Here is a 15494-nt window from a genome sequence, read left to right on the forward strand (position 1 = left end):
TGCTGAAGTACCAACTAAAGAAGAATGGCAAGCAAAATTAATGGAATACGCTGAAATGGCAAAGCTAACTGAAAGACTTCAAGACAATAGAGACTTTAAGAAAGATTGTGAACGATTTATGTTATATTTATGGAATCAATGTAAAGAAATGGACTCACTAGCAGGGTTTGATTAAACGCTTGCAATTAACAAAATGAATAAAAGAAATATAATGAAGATGTCAAAATGTTAAGAGAATCATTATAATTATTTTAAAGATTTTAAAAAATTAAAAAATAATAAAAACAAGCAGGAGAAGCTTATATGCCAAAAAACAGAAGAGGAAGTCGAGGGAAGTCGTTGGGGGGGAATTGGGGAATGGAATTCTTTTTTTATTCTTATTGTATGTCATGATATTTTGATGGGGGGAAATGTAGAATTCAATAAAAAAATTTTTTTAAAAAGAAATTCAGTTCTGTACATCTGCTTTCTGGAAGACCCCACACAATCCGTTTTTATAGCTGTCCAGTGTGAGTAGCAGCTCTATTTGCTCTGAGATTTTTCCTGGGAGAGCTTTCACTGAAATGTAAGTTACACATGAACATTTTTTATAAAAACAATAGGGATGACAGCTCAACTACCTTGCATATAATAAGTCTAGAATGACGAACCTAAAATGAAGGGCCTGCAACATGAGGTAAGAATGTCTCTGAAGGAGACCTCATAAAAATATTCTGTTGGAAATGGAAATCTCTGTGCATTTTGCTGAAAATATCTGAATGCTGGTTGCCGACTCTTTGCAGGAAATTCTATCAGAAGCCTCTCCAGGTGGGTTTTTTCTTCTACCACAGAGTTTCCTACTTGTATTTCACAACAAAGGGATGACAGTGCAGATCACAGAATGGATTGTGCCTTTAGTTGAGACAGGCATCTTGTAACTCTAAAGTTTCTAAACCAAGTTGTGACTGTCATTTGATAGAAATAAGATTTGTTTGTATTGGCAGTGAATTAATTTTGACACACCAGAACAACGCAAAGGATTGAAATTTATTCCAGCCTTATGCTGAAATGCAACTCATGAGCCTGCAAACAGTGTAAAAAAAAATCCCCTGGTGCCTTTAGCTTTGGGTATTACTCAACTGGTACAGGACTGTTAGTGTAAATGGGTTTGCCTCTGTTTTTTGACACCACTTTCTTGTTTTCCTTTCAGCTTGGCCTTCTCTTTCCTTCCTTCCGTCTCCCCAGACACAACACAAATACAGCTATGAGAAGTTACTAATCTCTGAGGATGGGAACAACACTTTCTCCTTATGTGACAGACACTTATATATTCTGGCCTTTTCCAGGAGGGTCCCTAGTGTTACAGAAAGCATTAGCAACTATAGGAACATTTGTTTTGGTATTTTTAGAACCACAGTATTTGTAGTGTTACACTGGTGAGGAAATTTGTCTTGTGACTGAGGCTCTAAATTTTGTCAGGAGATCTGGCATCTCTCCCCAAACATTCAGGCCTGTCTTCCAAACACTAAGTAGTTTGGCCCCAATAGGAACATTGTTCCAACCACTCCACAGCGCAGGAAGCCAACCAGTACAGTATGTGCTCATGCAATGCAAGGAAGGGTATCTTCTCATCTGTTCCAGAGAAAGCCAAAGGCGTGTGGAACAAGCTACTTCTGAGGCTTCATGCAAGCTCATTTGGTATAGAGCACGGGTGTCAAACACAAGGCCCGGGGGCCTAATCCGGCCCGCCAGACCTCGTCATGTGGCCCGCGCGCACCTCCCTCCCTCCCGGCGCCCGCCCGCCCGCACCGGGGAGGGAGGGCGCGCACGCTCACTGCACGCACGCAAACACACACGCACAGGCGCGCGCACACAGAGCAACCTCCTTCCCCTTCCCCCTGATCACGTGCCCCACTGCTGCCGGGACGGTCACCAGCACCACCCCCCTCCCTGCATCTACACACACACACACAGCCATGCAGCTGGCCTCTCTTGTTCCGTCCGCAGCCGGCACAGGCGCTTCCCCTCCGGGAGCCTCGCGGAGAAAGAGGCGCCGCGGCGGGGAGGAAGAGAGAAGTAGCAGCCGGCGCCGATCTCCTTCTCCTGTTTCGCCACCGGCGGAGGATCCTTCTCCTTCCTGCTCCTCTTTCCTGCCGCCACCGCCTGGAGGTAGCTTTTCTCCTTGGCGTTGCCGGCCGGCTCTCCTCCCTTTCCCCGCGCGCCCTTGCGCCGCTCCCTCGGGGGGTCATGGGGCTCCTGTCGCAGGGCTCCCCGCTGAGCTGGGAGAAGACACAGCGCCACGCGGAGCACGTGCGCAAACACGGCATCCTCCAGTTCCTGCACATCTACCGGGCGGTGGGCGAGAGGCACAAGGACGTGCTCAAGTGGGGCAACGAGGTGAGTGAGGGCCAGGGAGATGGAGCTGAAGACCGGATGGATCCAAGAAGCTGCTTCCTTCCTTTCCTCTCCTCTCCTCTCCTTCCTTCTTTCTTTTTTTCTCTCTCTTCTTTCTTTCGTCCACCCACCATGGCGCGCTTTTGCTGCTGCTGCTTCAACTTCAACACAACAACCTTGGGAGGTAGACCGCTGGCGGCCCTGCCCTCGCCCAACACCACTGCACGGTGCACATGTTCATAGCTGTCAACTTTTCCCTTTTCTTGCGAGGAATCCTATTCGGAATAAGGGAATTTCCCTTTAAAAAAGGGAAAAGTTGACAGCTATGCATGTTGCATGGGGAGCGAGTTTACTGGGCGTCGACGGGGTTTGCCCTGAGGAAAAAGTTTGGGGTTGTTATGGTTGTTATTGTTATTTGTTAAATTTGTTTGCTGCCCTTGGATCTCAGGATAGTTCACGACATGAAAAAGCACAACATATATAATAAAGCAAACCAATAAGACACACACACACACACGGGGGTTCCCTTGCACCCCCAATTCTGCTGGTTCACTCAACCGAGACCATTTTTTGCAGTGTGAAACCTGTGTCACCTTGGAAAGCCACAAGCACATCCGATTTAAAGCTTGTGTCTCACATTCGGTTTCAGAAGTGGTTTAAAAGGCTTGTATAGCATCACTTATGAAAATGCCCTTCAGCTTCCCTCCTGCATGTAACAGATTGCTTTGTGCCTGGGTCTTCTCACATGGTGACTATTCAGTAGGCATGGTGCTTGTTTACTAATTAATGGGTTTGTGTATGCTAGTCCTATCAGAAGGGCCATGATTTACACCAGTGCCACCGTGCTCTCCTTTCACCCCGAGTTAAAATGATTGAAGTAGTGCACGGAGTGGACACATAGTCCTACAGATAAAACCGGCCCTTTGAGGGTGACCAAACTGCTGATGCGGCCCCCGATGAATTTGAGTTTGACACCCCTGGTATAGAGGGTGGCCGTCTCTCCAACACTTTAAGTTATTTCCTCCTCTGTCCCTTGCTTCATTTTCTTTTGCCTCCTGGTGTGCTGCTTCCATTTTCTGGTGTTGCTATCTGGATGTGCTCTTAGGGAAGAGCAGCATATTGTTTCTCATCAGGGTAGGCTTACCAGGCTGCAACCCCAAAACCACCCCTTGTTTTAAATCTGCTGCTATATCCACAAATGAGGAAGCTACAGCTTCTACCCGGTTTTCTCTTGGTTATGCCTAGCAAAGTTGCTGTAATGAACAGAGCTCCAGAGAGGCTGCACAGGAAGGGGAAGCGGGATGGAAATCCAGGAGGAAAATGGGGAGGAGACACTGGAGCTGCTTTGTGCCCCAAAGCAACAGCAGGTAATGGGAATCTCTGGGTTGTATTCCAATGACCAAGCCAGGGCTGATCAAAATAACTATAAATATAAAGGAGTAGCTCTGGGTGCCTTGCTGACTCACACACGTCACTAATGCTCTGCCTCAAAGGGAGCCACCCAAGTGGCTGGGGAAATCCTGCCAGATGGGCAGGGTATAAATAAAAATTATTATTATTATTATTTAGTTATGGTCCTCCAGTTCATACTAGATGCCTAGCAAGCAATTACCGGTAAGTCTATAACTCCAGTAAACCATCTGGTCCTCTAGTTATTCTGAACAGGCAGGTCCCACTGCACATGTGGTAACCACTAACTATTCACAGCTGGTACCCCTTGGTACAGATTCATATCGCCTTCACATTAAAATATGTGTGCAGTCAGTTTCGTAGGACTGGGAAGTACAGTATGCCAAAAGGATCGTTCCTACTGCCTCATTTGAGATGCTTCTCAAAGGGGGGTGGGGACACCAAAAATCCTTGTTGCTGACGGAAGCCTTGAACAATGTTAGATTTTGTTCTTCCCAAATAGAAAGAAAATGCTGTAGATAATTGTAATTTTCCAGGGCTACTTTCAAAACACATAAGGCAGAAATTCCACCACTGTTTTCTGGTATATACTGGTTTATAGACCAACCAGTTCTTGTATTTTAAAAGTTTGCTACTTTAAAAGTATCAAAATACACTGAATATCTGACCTTTTTGAAATAAAATTAAAAGTGTTTTCCCCCCCTCATCTTCCCTAACAAAATAAGGGCTACATTGGTTTGTGTGTGTATAAGTGTACATCTGGGAACGCGGGTGGCACTGTGGTCTAAACCACTGAGCCTCTTGGGCTTGCTGATCAGAAGGTTGGTGGTTCAAATCCCCACGACTGGGGTCCGCCGGCTCCCTCAGCCTGTAAAGCGAGATGAACACTGCAACCCCAGAGTCGTCTGTGACTGGACTTAACTGTCAGGGGTCTTTTACCTTTTTACCTTTTTAAAGTGTGCATCTAGGGTTGCATCCAGTTCTCTCTGCACGAGCGGAAGAGATGGCTGCTTGCAGAACAGGACTTCTCCATCCTTTCCCCATCACTGCAGCCCTCCACACACCCTCAGTATCTGCTCTGGACTGTTGGGTTTTGGAGGTGTGCAGGGGACTGGAGGAAGGGGAAGAGGAAGGGGAAGTCCTGTTGCAAAAATGGAAGTGGCCTTTGATGGCACATTCCGGATGACAGGCAAAGGAAGCAGAAGAGTAGAGCACTTACACACAAGTTGTTGTAATTGAAAAATTGTCCTGTTTGCAGTTTGCAAGGTTTTATTTTTACACAGGGGGTGTATGACTTCAGGTTGGGGGGTCAACTGGCTCTCTTCAGGCTGGAACTGTGGGTACCTAATGTGTTCATCTTCTTAGGGAACCAGAGTCCTGGTGATGCAGCTGGGAAGGCGTGCTTCTTCCGGACACATCCAGCCCGTGTTTGGTGCCGTCCAGGTCTCTGTGTGGTCACACTTGCGAGTCTAGAAAATGGATTAAAGTGCCAAAACAGCAACAGGCAAAAGATCTGTAATGCATTAAGCAAATCTGTGATGCAAGTACATTTGGAGCACTGTGTACAGTTGTGGTCGCTTCACTCAAAAAGCATATTGTAGAGTTGGAAAAGGTCCAGAAAAGGACAACCAAAATGATTGTGGGGATGGAGAGACTCCTCTATGTGTTTGAGACTTTTTAGTTCAGAGAAAAAGTGGGTAAGAGGTGCCATGACAGAAGTTCATAAAATTATGGATAGCATGAAGTGAATAGAGAAAAGCCACCGGTGGTGCCCCCCCCCCCAGTAATACTAGAACTTGTGGCTATACAATGAAGTTGAATGTTGAAAGATTGAGGATAGATAAAAGAAAGTCCTTCACATAGTGCATAGATAAAACAATGAAACTTGTTCCCACAGGAGGCAGCAATGGCAACCAACCTTATTGTAATTAATTAATTAATTAATTAAATTTCTATACCACCCTTTATCTGAGGATAACAGGGTGGTTTACAATATAAAAACACAAAAATGCATAACATTGTAACAAAACAAAACAAAGCCCCTGTTGTTGTTGTTGTTGTTGAATGTGTCCAGAGGAGGGCAACCAAAATGGTCAAAGGCCTGGAAACGATGCCTTAGGAGGAACGGCTTAGGGAGCTGGGTATGTTTAGCCTGGAGAAGAGAAGGTTAAGGGGTGATAGGATAGCCATGTTCAAATATATAAAAGGATGTCATATAGAGGAGGGAGAAAGGTCGTTTTCTGCTGCTCCGGAGAAGCGGACACGGGGCAATGGATTCAAACTACAAGAAAGAAGATTCCACCTGAACATTAGGAAGAACTTCCTGACAGTGAGAGCTGTTTGACAGTGGGATTTGCTGCCAAGGAGTGTGGTGGAGTCTCCTCCTTTGGAGGTCTTTAAGCGGAGGCTTGACAGCCATCTGTCAGGAATGCTTTGATGGTGTTTCCTGCTTGGCAGGGGGTTGGACTGGATGGCCCTTGGGGTCTCTTCCAACTCTATGATTCTATCACTGTATTTGCAATTTGCTGCTCCCAGGAAAGTTCCCTAGTAGTATGAGGAGAGCACTTAAGTACCACTGTCTCTTAGGGCTGGTTTTGGGAGGGGAAAGCAGGAGAATCCCTCACAAGAGCAATCAAAGGTTTGCTCTCCTGCTCAACATCTTATTGAAAAACTGCCACAACATCCTTTGTAAAGAATGAGTGCGGCCTGGATGGAGCTAAGTCATAAAGAGATGCAGTTTGACATTCATTGCACACAATTCAATGTAAGCTGGCAAATCTCTTTCCCTATTACATGTCAGGTTTCCTTCTGTGTTTTATAATGATCCTTAAATGGGTTCAGTACTCCATTAAAAATGACAGTTCATCATATAACCAGGATACCTTGTGTTGTGTTGCGTTTTAACTTTGGCTGCTGCTCTAAGGCTTTCTGTAGGAATAGCTTTGAGTTGGGTAAAGAGGTCAAGATGGAATGTGTAAAACACAAAATCCCATTGATTGTGTTTGCCATCCTTCTAAAATTCATTCTGCATGAATGCTAGTCCGAATAATACTTTCTTGTTTATCACATTCCTCGTGAAGAATTCAAAGTCTTGTGAATGTTCATGTGAATATGCATGTGCAACTGTTTTGGAAAGAAGCTTTCGCATCTTCCTAACTACCTTATTTCTTTGCTTGCTTTCCAAAATCCATTAAGCTGCTAGATAAACAAAAAAGCATGTCAAGTTCAATACAGCATAAGAATTACTGTAACAGACAGATTTGGAGGGGTGCAGGGAGAATGGGGCGTAGCTGGGTGTCAGAGCATCACTTTGCATGCAGAAGCTCCCAGGTTCAATCGCTGCCATCTCCAAGTCGGGCTGGGAGAAAACTGCTGCCTGAAAACCCGGGGATTTGAACCTGCATCTCTCTAACCCAACACCAATTTAGTTGTTTGTTAGTCACATTTTCTCATCATGTAATAGGTAATGATGTTTAAAATGAACCCACCTTTTACTCGTTTGCATTTTAACAGCTTTTCAAACCAATATAATTGCATGTAAGGCTGTCCCTACTAGTCCGCTTCATGCAATGGGGCCTGAATGATCTAGTAAACTCTTAGTGAAAACCCAGTTATGTGTTTCATCTAGTTACAACCTTTATATCCTTCCCTCCAAGGTGCATTGGGCAACATGCAAAGTTGCCCCACCGCTTTAGCCTCACAATAACTCAGAGAAGTGGAGATGGCTGAGAGAAAGAGATTGGCCCAAGGGACACCCAGTGAGCTCTGTGGTTGAGTGGGGATTTGAACCTGCCTCTCTCTAACCAGCTTAGTTGTTTGTTCGTCACATTTCCCCTTACCTAATAGGTTTTTGCCACTGAATCTGTAGCAAGGGAGTTTGCACTGAGAAGGAAAGGTTTGACAGCAAAGTACTGGAAAGGGAGGAGGAGGAAAAGAGAGGCTTGTTGGGGGGGGGGACTTTATAAGCCAGCCAGCTGTGAGTCAGCAGCAGACACTGCCTGATTTTCATTCTGTGCCTCTCAGAAGTGGAGAACATTGCCCCCAGCTCCGGTCTCCTAAAATGTGCCACAACACATGACAGAGGGACCAGCGTCCAAAGTGGTGGGGTTTTTTCTTCTCAGGGACTGTCCTCAGTGTCCCTGTCTGTCCAGCAGCCAAGCTAAGGAGTTGCCTCTCCTCTCCTCTCCTCCCCACCCTCCCACCCTGTGCTTTCTTTGGCTTCAGAACTTTCTCCATCTCCACAACGGGACATGGAAGAGCACTACATCTCCAAACTGCACCCCACAGGGGATTATGGAGCAGGGGTGTTTCTTTTGATTATAGGTAAGTCCTGCCTTTCTGCTCATTCAGGACTGCGTATTTAGAGGACTTATAGTGCAAACAGCAGTGAGGTCTCCATGTCTGACTGTTTATTGCTATAAATTAAAGTTGCTTCTCTCTTGTTTTGGTACTATGATGTAATGTTATTTTGTCTTCAGAGGGGTTGGAGGATGTGTGGCTTGAGTGTGGATGTAGGGTTTTAAAAGTTTTTTATTAGGTTTTTTCTGGAAACTGAATAATTTCTGAGTTGTATATTTGACTGTTTCATGCATTACAGAAAATAATAATAATAATAATAATAATAATAATAATAATAATTTTTATTATTATTTGTACCCTGCCCATCTGGCTGGGTTTCCCCAGACACATAAAGTACATGATTTAGCAGGTCATTCCAAATTTAGTTTAAATCAGCCTTCACCAATCACTTGCCCTCAAAAAGGTTTTTCTTTCCCTGCTTGGTTTTAATGTATCTATGTGGGGTTTTTTAGTTAGTTAGTTAGTTAGTAGCTTGCTTTGGGCAAGAAAAAGCAACTAGCAAATTTAATTAAATAATAATAATAATAATAATAATAATAATAATAATAATAATAATAATAATTATTTTGGGCCATAACTCCCACCAGTTGCAGCCAGCACTGCTTCCGTAGTCCAAAATATCTGGAGGTTTTGCTGGCAAAGGCTCCTATAGATGAATGGAGTTTTGCAGAATATGCTGTTTGGAAGGAGGTTGCAGATGAAAGTTGGCTGAAGCTCATAAGCATGTCAAGACCAACACATGTATTATTTGTGATGATGACAGCTAATGTGTGAAGGATTTCTATGTGCAGCAAAGTTTGTGGACAGGGATCCTACATGGATGCCCTCACACATTCTCTTAATGGTGTCTGAATCTCTGTTGGATGAGTGCCATCCTAACATGTGAAATGAGTGCACAGACTGAAAAGGTCATATGAAAGCTTTTCTCTGCAGTGGCTGCAATGGTCCCCTCACCTATCGAAGCCATCACTAGATATTATAGTCATAAGCTAGCTTTTGAAAGTTATTATGGAAATGTATTTTGCCCTGAAAGATTGGCAAAAAAATACATTCACACACTTGGGGTGTGATATTCTGCACTCCCTCCGTCAAGGTTAGTATGGAAGTAAAAAAATATTATGTTAAAGATTCTGCTGCGCCTCATTTTTCCAAAGGAAACACGAACCCTGGTTGAGGGCGAAGACTCCTGGAACGTCACACCACTTGGCAGAGATTGGGGTGGCCCTTAACCAGATGTTCTTTTCACATGTAAATGGTAGAGAAGGGCTTCTGTCCTATTTTCTGTTGGAGCAGAAAATTTTCTGGAGCAGATCTGTGGAGCGGGCACAAGGAGAGAAGCAGCAAGGGCTGTTCTGTACACAAACAGAAGTTCTTGTCGTAGTGGAACTACTTCTTTGGACACCACCCTTTCTTTTAAACCTTCTTTCAAAGTGCTCAGGACAACTTTGTGTCCAGAGCTGACAACAAACTGGCAGTGCAATCCTATAGACGTCTACAGAAATGTAAGGCTAGTGGACTTCATTGTGACTTACTTTCAGGTAATTGTGTGTGGGATTACAGCCTAAATCATTCATTTGACCAGGTGAGGGCAGATGCTACTTACTAGTTTTCGCTGAGGCCATGAAACCTTGAGCCATGGCTATCAAGGTTTGGGGGTGGAGGAGGGAGAGAGCTTGAATGTTGAGACCCATGGAACCATAAGCTTGGTAGTGTCCAGAACCATATTCACGATCCCTTCCATCCGTTTTGTCTTGTCTGAAAATCTGCTATTGAGCACAGAGTTTGCACCAACAAGGGTGTCTGGACTAGACTGCCTTCTCACCCTCCCCACTTCTTACTACTCTAGGGATTGCTATTCTCGGGAATGTCAGGAGACCACAGCAACATTTTCTTTTGTATGCACATTTCAATTCACCTTTTACAATGTCCAGAAAATAACTCTACAGTGTTGAAGAGAGCATACCACAGGTATCAAGACTAGATGCTAGAAAGGGACTGATTTGTGGCTGAAATAGTATCCACTTTTGTTCTGACCCTTACCAGTCCTTAGTCACAAATCCACTGATATAAATTCACAAGCTGTTTCATGTTGCTTGGGGTAACACATCACCTAATTGTGGAAAAAGGCTTGTGAATGAAATACCCACTTCTCTTTAAAAACAAAGACTGCTATGGCTTCTAAACCTTGAGTTATACAGTATTCACTGGCTGTGGGTCATGATGTTTGCATCTTGCAGGGTGATGAGCCACACTGGTTTGTTGACTGATTATGAACTCCTGTAAACCACACTGCTTTCCTCCTCCTCTTCCTCCTCCTTTCAGGCATCCTGACAGTTCTGGGGAATTCAGCTGTCCTGGCAGTAGCTGTGAAGCGCTCCTCCCATCTCAGGTCACCTGAGCTCCTGACGGTTAATTTGGCCGTAACCGACCTTGGAATGGCCATCAGCATGTATCCCCTGGCTATTGCTTCTGCCTGGAACCATGCCTGGCTGGGGGGCGATGCAACTTGCATTTATTATGCCCTGATGGGTTTCCTGTTTGGTGTCGCCAGCATGATGACCTTATCTGTGATGGCTGTAATCCGCTTTCTTGTAACCCACTCTTCAAAGTCCAATAGTGAGTAACAAAGCACAGAAGGGTGGCAAAGGTGAAAGAGTCTCAAAGCTTTAGACTTCAGGTCAAGGCCAAGGGATTAATATTTTAAAGAGCCTATCAGACCTTTTCTGTGTGTTTATAGATCAGTTATATTCAGCATTACTGCAGTAAACCATCAGGACGGATATACAGTCTGGCCGTAAATATGTTTTGGATTGTAAATGGAAACGCATAATACCATGTAGGAGTTGGCAATGTGTCGCTGGTGTGAAAAAGACTATTCTTGTTTACATTGGTGGTGTACCCCTGCTTTTAGCCAAAGATAGTTAACCACATCGGGTGACCAATGGAAATGTCCTAAGCTTCCCTGAGAAGGCTGTAAGCAGGCCTATAAATGTTGTCACCCTAGGCGAGTGTGTTCTACAGTATGTCTATATAGCCACAACTCAAAGAATGATTCTTGCACATAATGTCTCCACAGCCCAAGCAAAGGGTCATGGCTTCCAGAGCATGCAGAAGATCCCATGCTCAGTCCTTGCCATCTCCCAATAGAACCTGGGAAGCCTGAAACCCAGGAGAGCTGGACAACAGAGCTACCGGGAGAATTGCCTGGCAGATTTCTATGCTATTCAAAGAGTGTTGGTATCTATAGTCGACTTTCTTTTCTTTTCTTAGGTAATACAATCAACAGAAAAGTCATCCATCTCTCTATTGCCTTGATCTGGCTGTATGCAGCCCTGTGGGCCGTGCTGCCTCTGCTAGGCTGGGGGCATTACGGCCCAGAACCATTTGGCACTTCCTGCACCATAGCCTGGAGCCAGTTCCACAACTCGTCTAATGGGCTTTCCTTTATCCTGAGCATGTTCATTCTGTGTACCATTCTGCCAGCAATTACCATCACCACCTGTTACTTGGCTATAGCCTGGAAGGTTCATAAAACCTATCAAAAGATGCAGAACTTCAACAGGACTTCAAATGCAGCAAAGCTGGAGAAGAAGTTGACATTGGTGGGTATGTGTTGTTGTGAGCAGAGTATTTTTCTATTTGAAAGAGCAATAGGAACACAGTGTTCCTTTGACTCAGACATTGATTCTGTCCCTACAGATTGAAAATTATTGTCAAAATATTGGGGAAATGCCAAAGCACTTATGGATGCTGTGGACTGGGCTGTTTGTGTGTGCTTGCCTTCATGTAGGGTTTGTGTTTCATTTCAGTTGCAGACATGGAGCAACTCCTGTGTTTTTCAGTTGTTAGATTCATTGGTATGACAGCTTATTGTTAATATAATATTAATACAAATAAATAAAAAATATTTATACCCCACCCATCTGGTTGGGTTTTCCCAGCCACATAGATACTGGGGACTAACTTAATGATGAACCTGTATACTGTAAGACTCTCAGATCTTGCAATACATGGGCTCATAGAGGAAGCATGTGGTGTTTGTACAGTATTGCTATTCAATGAGATGCTGAGATCCTGGCAGGAGACATTCCATTATGATGTAAAGCATCTGATAAACACAAAGGATGCTGTTCTTAATTTCTTATCCTGATCTTGTGGTTATTTTATACTGCTGAAGGGCTGCTGTACTGCAGAGGATGCTGATTTTGGGTCTTAGGATAAAATGAACGGGCAGCCCAAAATGAATGCCAGAGCCAATTGTTTAAATATCTCTTAAATGTTAAGGCACTAATCCTGCATTTCTCTCTCACCCATTCAAAATAACAGATAGAGAAGGAGAAAATAAAAAGCCAGCCAGTAACTAAGTAAGTAAGTAACTAACTAACTAACTAACTAAAAGTGGTTGTTTTTACAGATGGCTGTACTGATCAGTGTGGGATTCCTCAGCGCATGGACACCATATGCCGCAGTCAGCTTCTGGTCAATATTTCACTCCAGCGAATCAATACCGCCCATCGTTACCTTGTTGCCATGTCTTTTTGCTAAATCCTCAACAGCCTACAACCCTCTCATTTACTATGCTTTCAGCAAAACTTTCCGGCGTGAAATTAAGCGCCTCCGGTGCTGCTGTAGTCAGAAAGTTTACTTTAGCACCAAGCATACCACCAATAGCCATGTGTCAGTGATTTGGTCAGGAAGGGATAACGCACACATTTCTTCATTCAGAAAGACGGACGGCGGAGAAGTTCCAAATCCATCAGCTGCAGCTGCAGAAGTCTTATTTGAAAAGGTTGCTCCAAAGTCCAGGGCATGAAATCTCCCCGGGGAAAACTGCAAGGGCGGTAATTCCTATGAAGTTTATAATAAACTGCTTGCAGGATAATTCCGAGCTCTCTGTTCTTTAAAAAAAAGACCTGACAGCAAGAAATGAGGAATCTCAAGAAGTTTTGACCACATGGACTAATTTAGAGTTTGCTTTATGAATAGCTGGTAAAAGAAATTGCAATGTTTGAGAACTTGGCATTTGTTTTTGTGCTTTTCTTGGACTCTTATGTAATGCTGAGTGTCAGTGATGGAGTCAGGAGGCCTGGGCATCTTGAAGAAGAATAAGAAAAGACCTTTGCTTAATGGGCTGTTAACACCTCTCCCTTCATTACTTCTATTAAGGCTGTTGAGCAAGAACCTTACAAAAATGGACTTTTCATAACAGGGTCGCTCTACCCATCTCGTGCATGTCATCTCAGTAATGGCATCGTGAGGTCACAGAACTGGAAACTGCCCATATCTCCTGTAAGGCCACCAACCTCAGACTCTACAGAGGCTACTGAGCAGGAAAAGGAAAAGGTAGACCAGGCACAGGCAACCTCCGGCCCTCCAGATGGTTGGACTACAATTCCCAACATCCCTGACCTGTTAGCTAGGGATCATGGGAGTTGTAGGCCAAAACATCTGGAGGGCCGAAGGTTGCCTATGCCTGAGGTAGACTACCAGGGGTAGGAAATGGATATTTGTCAATCTGACAAGCAAACAAAGACTGGACCGAAAGGGCAAGAGGCATGTGAACCAACAGTATGAAACGGCAGGACATAATTTCACCATCTCTCTGTTCAGTGTCAGTCGCATTTATTTGCAATTCTGATTTGCGTTTTAAAAGATCCGAAGTGTATTTCAGATATAATGCAGTCTTATATGCAAAATCTACTTTAAAATTTACTCATTTCATTTAGATTCTTTGATAGATTTTACATACATATGTAATAATATTGCAGACAATTTCCCACTTTCTTAGAAAGCATAAGGCAACACCAGACATTTTGGATGATTTACCATGAATTCTTTTTTAATAATAATATTTATTGAGTTTACATTTTTACCATAATCAAAATCCATTAATTAATCATAGCAGCAAAAACATTGCTCAAACTGAGATTCGACATTCCCCCTTCCCACCCTTTGGCTTTCCTAAATAGCCACTTAAATCTTAGCATTTCCATAACAATCAATTTACGGTACCTTCTTTCTATCTTAATAAAATTTACCTTTTTAATTGTAAATCAGTTCCCAATATTAACATTACAAAACATTTTAACTCAAACCTACAAACATTTTCATATGTTTATAGTGCTCTTTCAACATGAATTCTTTTTATCAACACAAACTATAAGGTTCACCATGAGATACAAGGTTCGTTATGAGACAGAGGTTTACACAACTTGCTGCCTCTTATCCAAGCATTTCTCAATATCCTCAAGAACTTGGACAGCTGCCTTTGGGATTCGGATTTCAGGGCCAAATATATTGGAAACACCAGAGTCATACAGGAAGTCACAATCCTGTGCAGGAGAAAAACAGACATAAAACATGCATGCCAACTTTGTAAAGTAACATTCTGCAGAACACGTGCTAAAAGAGCAGGGTTTAGCAATGGCAGGTAAGGAGGTAGCGCACATGGAGAAGGGGAAATAACTTAGTACAGTCGTACTTCGGAAGTCAAACAGAATCCGTTCCAGAAGTCTGCTCAACTTCCAAAACGTTCAGCTTCCCAAGCGCGGTTTCTGATTGGCTGCAGGAAGCCGTGGAAGCCCAGTCGAATGTTCGGCTTCCAAAAGAATGTTCAAAAACTGGAACGCTCACTTCTGGTTTTCGATTGTTTGGGAGCCAGAACGCTTGACTCCCAAGGCGTTCGGGAGCCGAGGTATGAGCGTATGCCAGCTATGGGGAAAAGCAGTCATGCTCTCACCTATGCAGACTCTGCCATGTGTGCAAAGTCCCAGTGACTACAGGTCCAAGCAATCTCTGCTCTAGGTGTTATCCTATCTAACATAAAGAATGAAAGCATCAAAAGTGGTGAACATTTTCAGAGATTTGTGGCTCTATATGGATCTTTTGTCAGGTGCAACAATAATACCAAGGTCAAGAGATTCAAAACAGATAAGCAAATTCTGGAAAAAAGAAATCTTACATATTTTATATGTCAATAAAGGAAACTGGTTCCCTTTAAAAAAAATTCTTAGTGATTTTCAAATTATTTGATTATATTGGCAGTATTAGAAAGCTTTTTAGGTAAAGCTACACAAGTTTACAGAGCCACCTAGCTATAAAACATGCTCTTGAGTCTTTTAAAAAAAAGCAAATTTGGGAGGCTGCTTTTCAACTGTGTTGGTCTGCGAACCTGAAACCTACAAACCACAAGGCTTTCCAAAATCTGCTGAAGGATTTGCACCTTTCAATGGTGTTAGTTTGCCTGGAGGAGGAGGAGAAAGTAGATGGAGACCCCTCCTCACTGGGAACGATTAAATCATCTCCCAAGAAGCGATCTTGTGGTTGGTGGTGCACAGTACCTGGGGAGGGAT

The 15494-nt window shown here is 43.6% G+C and overlaps 1 protein-coding gene across 1 annotated transcript; it reads left to right on the forward strand.

Annotated features, from left to right (window-relative positions):
* Positions 1-7986: 7986 nt before the first annotated feature.
* Positions 7987-13052, forward strand: LOC117044794 (opsin-5-like). Its single transcript, XM_033145599.1, has 4 exons — positions 7987-8106; positions 10465-10758; positions 11413-11744; positions 12557-13052. The coding sequence occupies exons 1-4, from the start codon at positions 8034-8036 to the stop codon at positions 12953-12955; spliced, it is 1098 nt and encodes a 365-aa protein (XP_033001490.1). The 5' UTR covers positions 7987-8033; the 3' UTR covers positions 12956-13052.
* The last annotated feature ends 2442 nt before the right edge of the window (positions 13053-15494 follow it).

This window comes from Lacerta agilis, chromosome 3, assembly GCF_009819535.1.
Source record: "Lacerta agilis isolate rLacAgi1 chromosome 3, rLacAgi1.pri, whole genome shotgun sequence".
Lineage (NCBI taxonomy): Eukaryota > Metazoa > Chordata > Lepidosauria > Squamata > Lacertidae > Lacerta > Lacerta agilis.

Bases quoted from the DNA above. Each gene is read 5' to 3' on its own strand.
- LOC117044794 (XM_033145599.1), top strand. From the start codon at position 8,034: ATGGAAGAGCACTACATCTCCAAACTGCACCCCACAGGGGATTATGGA. The intron at 8,107-10,464 runs GTAAGTCCTGCC...TCCTCCTTTCAG, and splicing joins GGTGTTTCTTTTGATTATAG to GCATCCTGACAGTTCTGGGG. The intron at 11,745-12,556 runs GTGGGTATGTGT...TTGTTTTTACAG, and splicing joins TGGAGAAGAAGTTGACATTG to ATGGCTGTACTGATCAGTGT.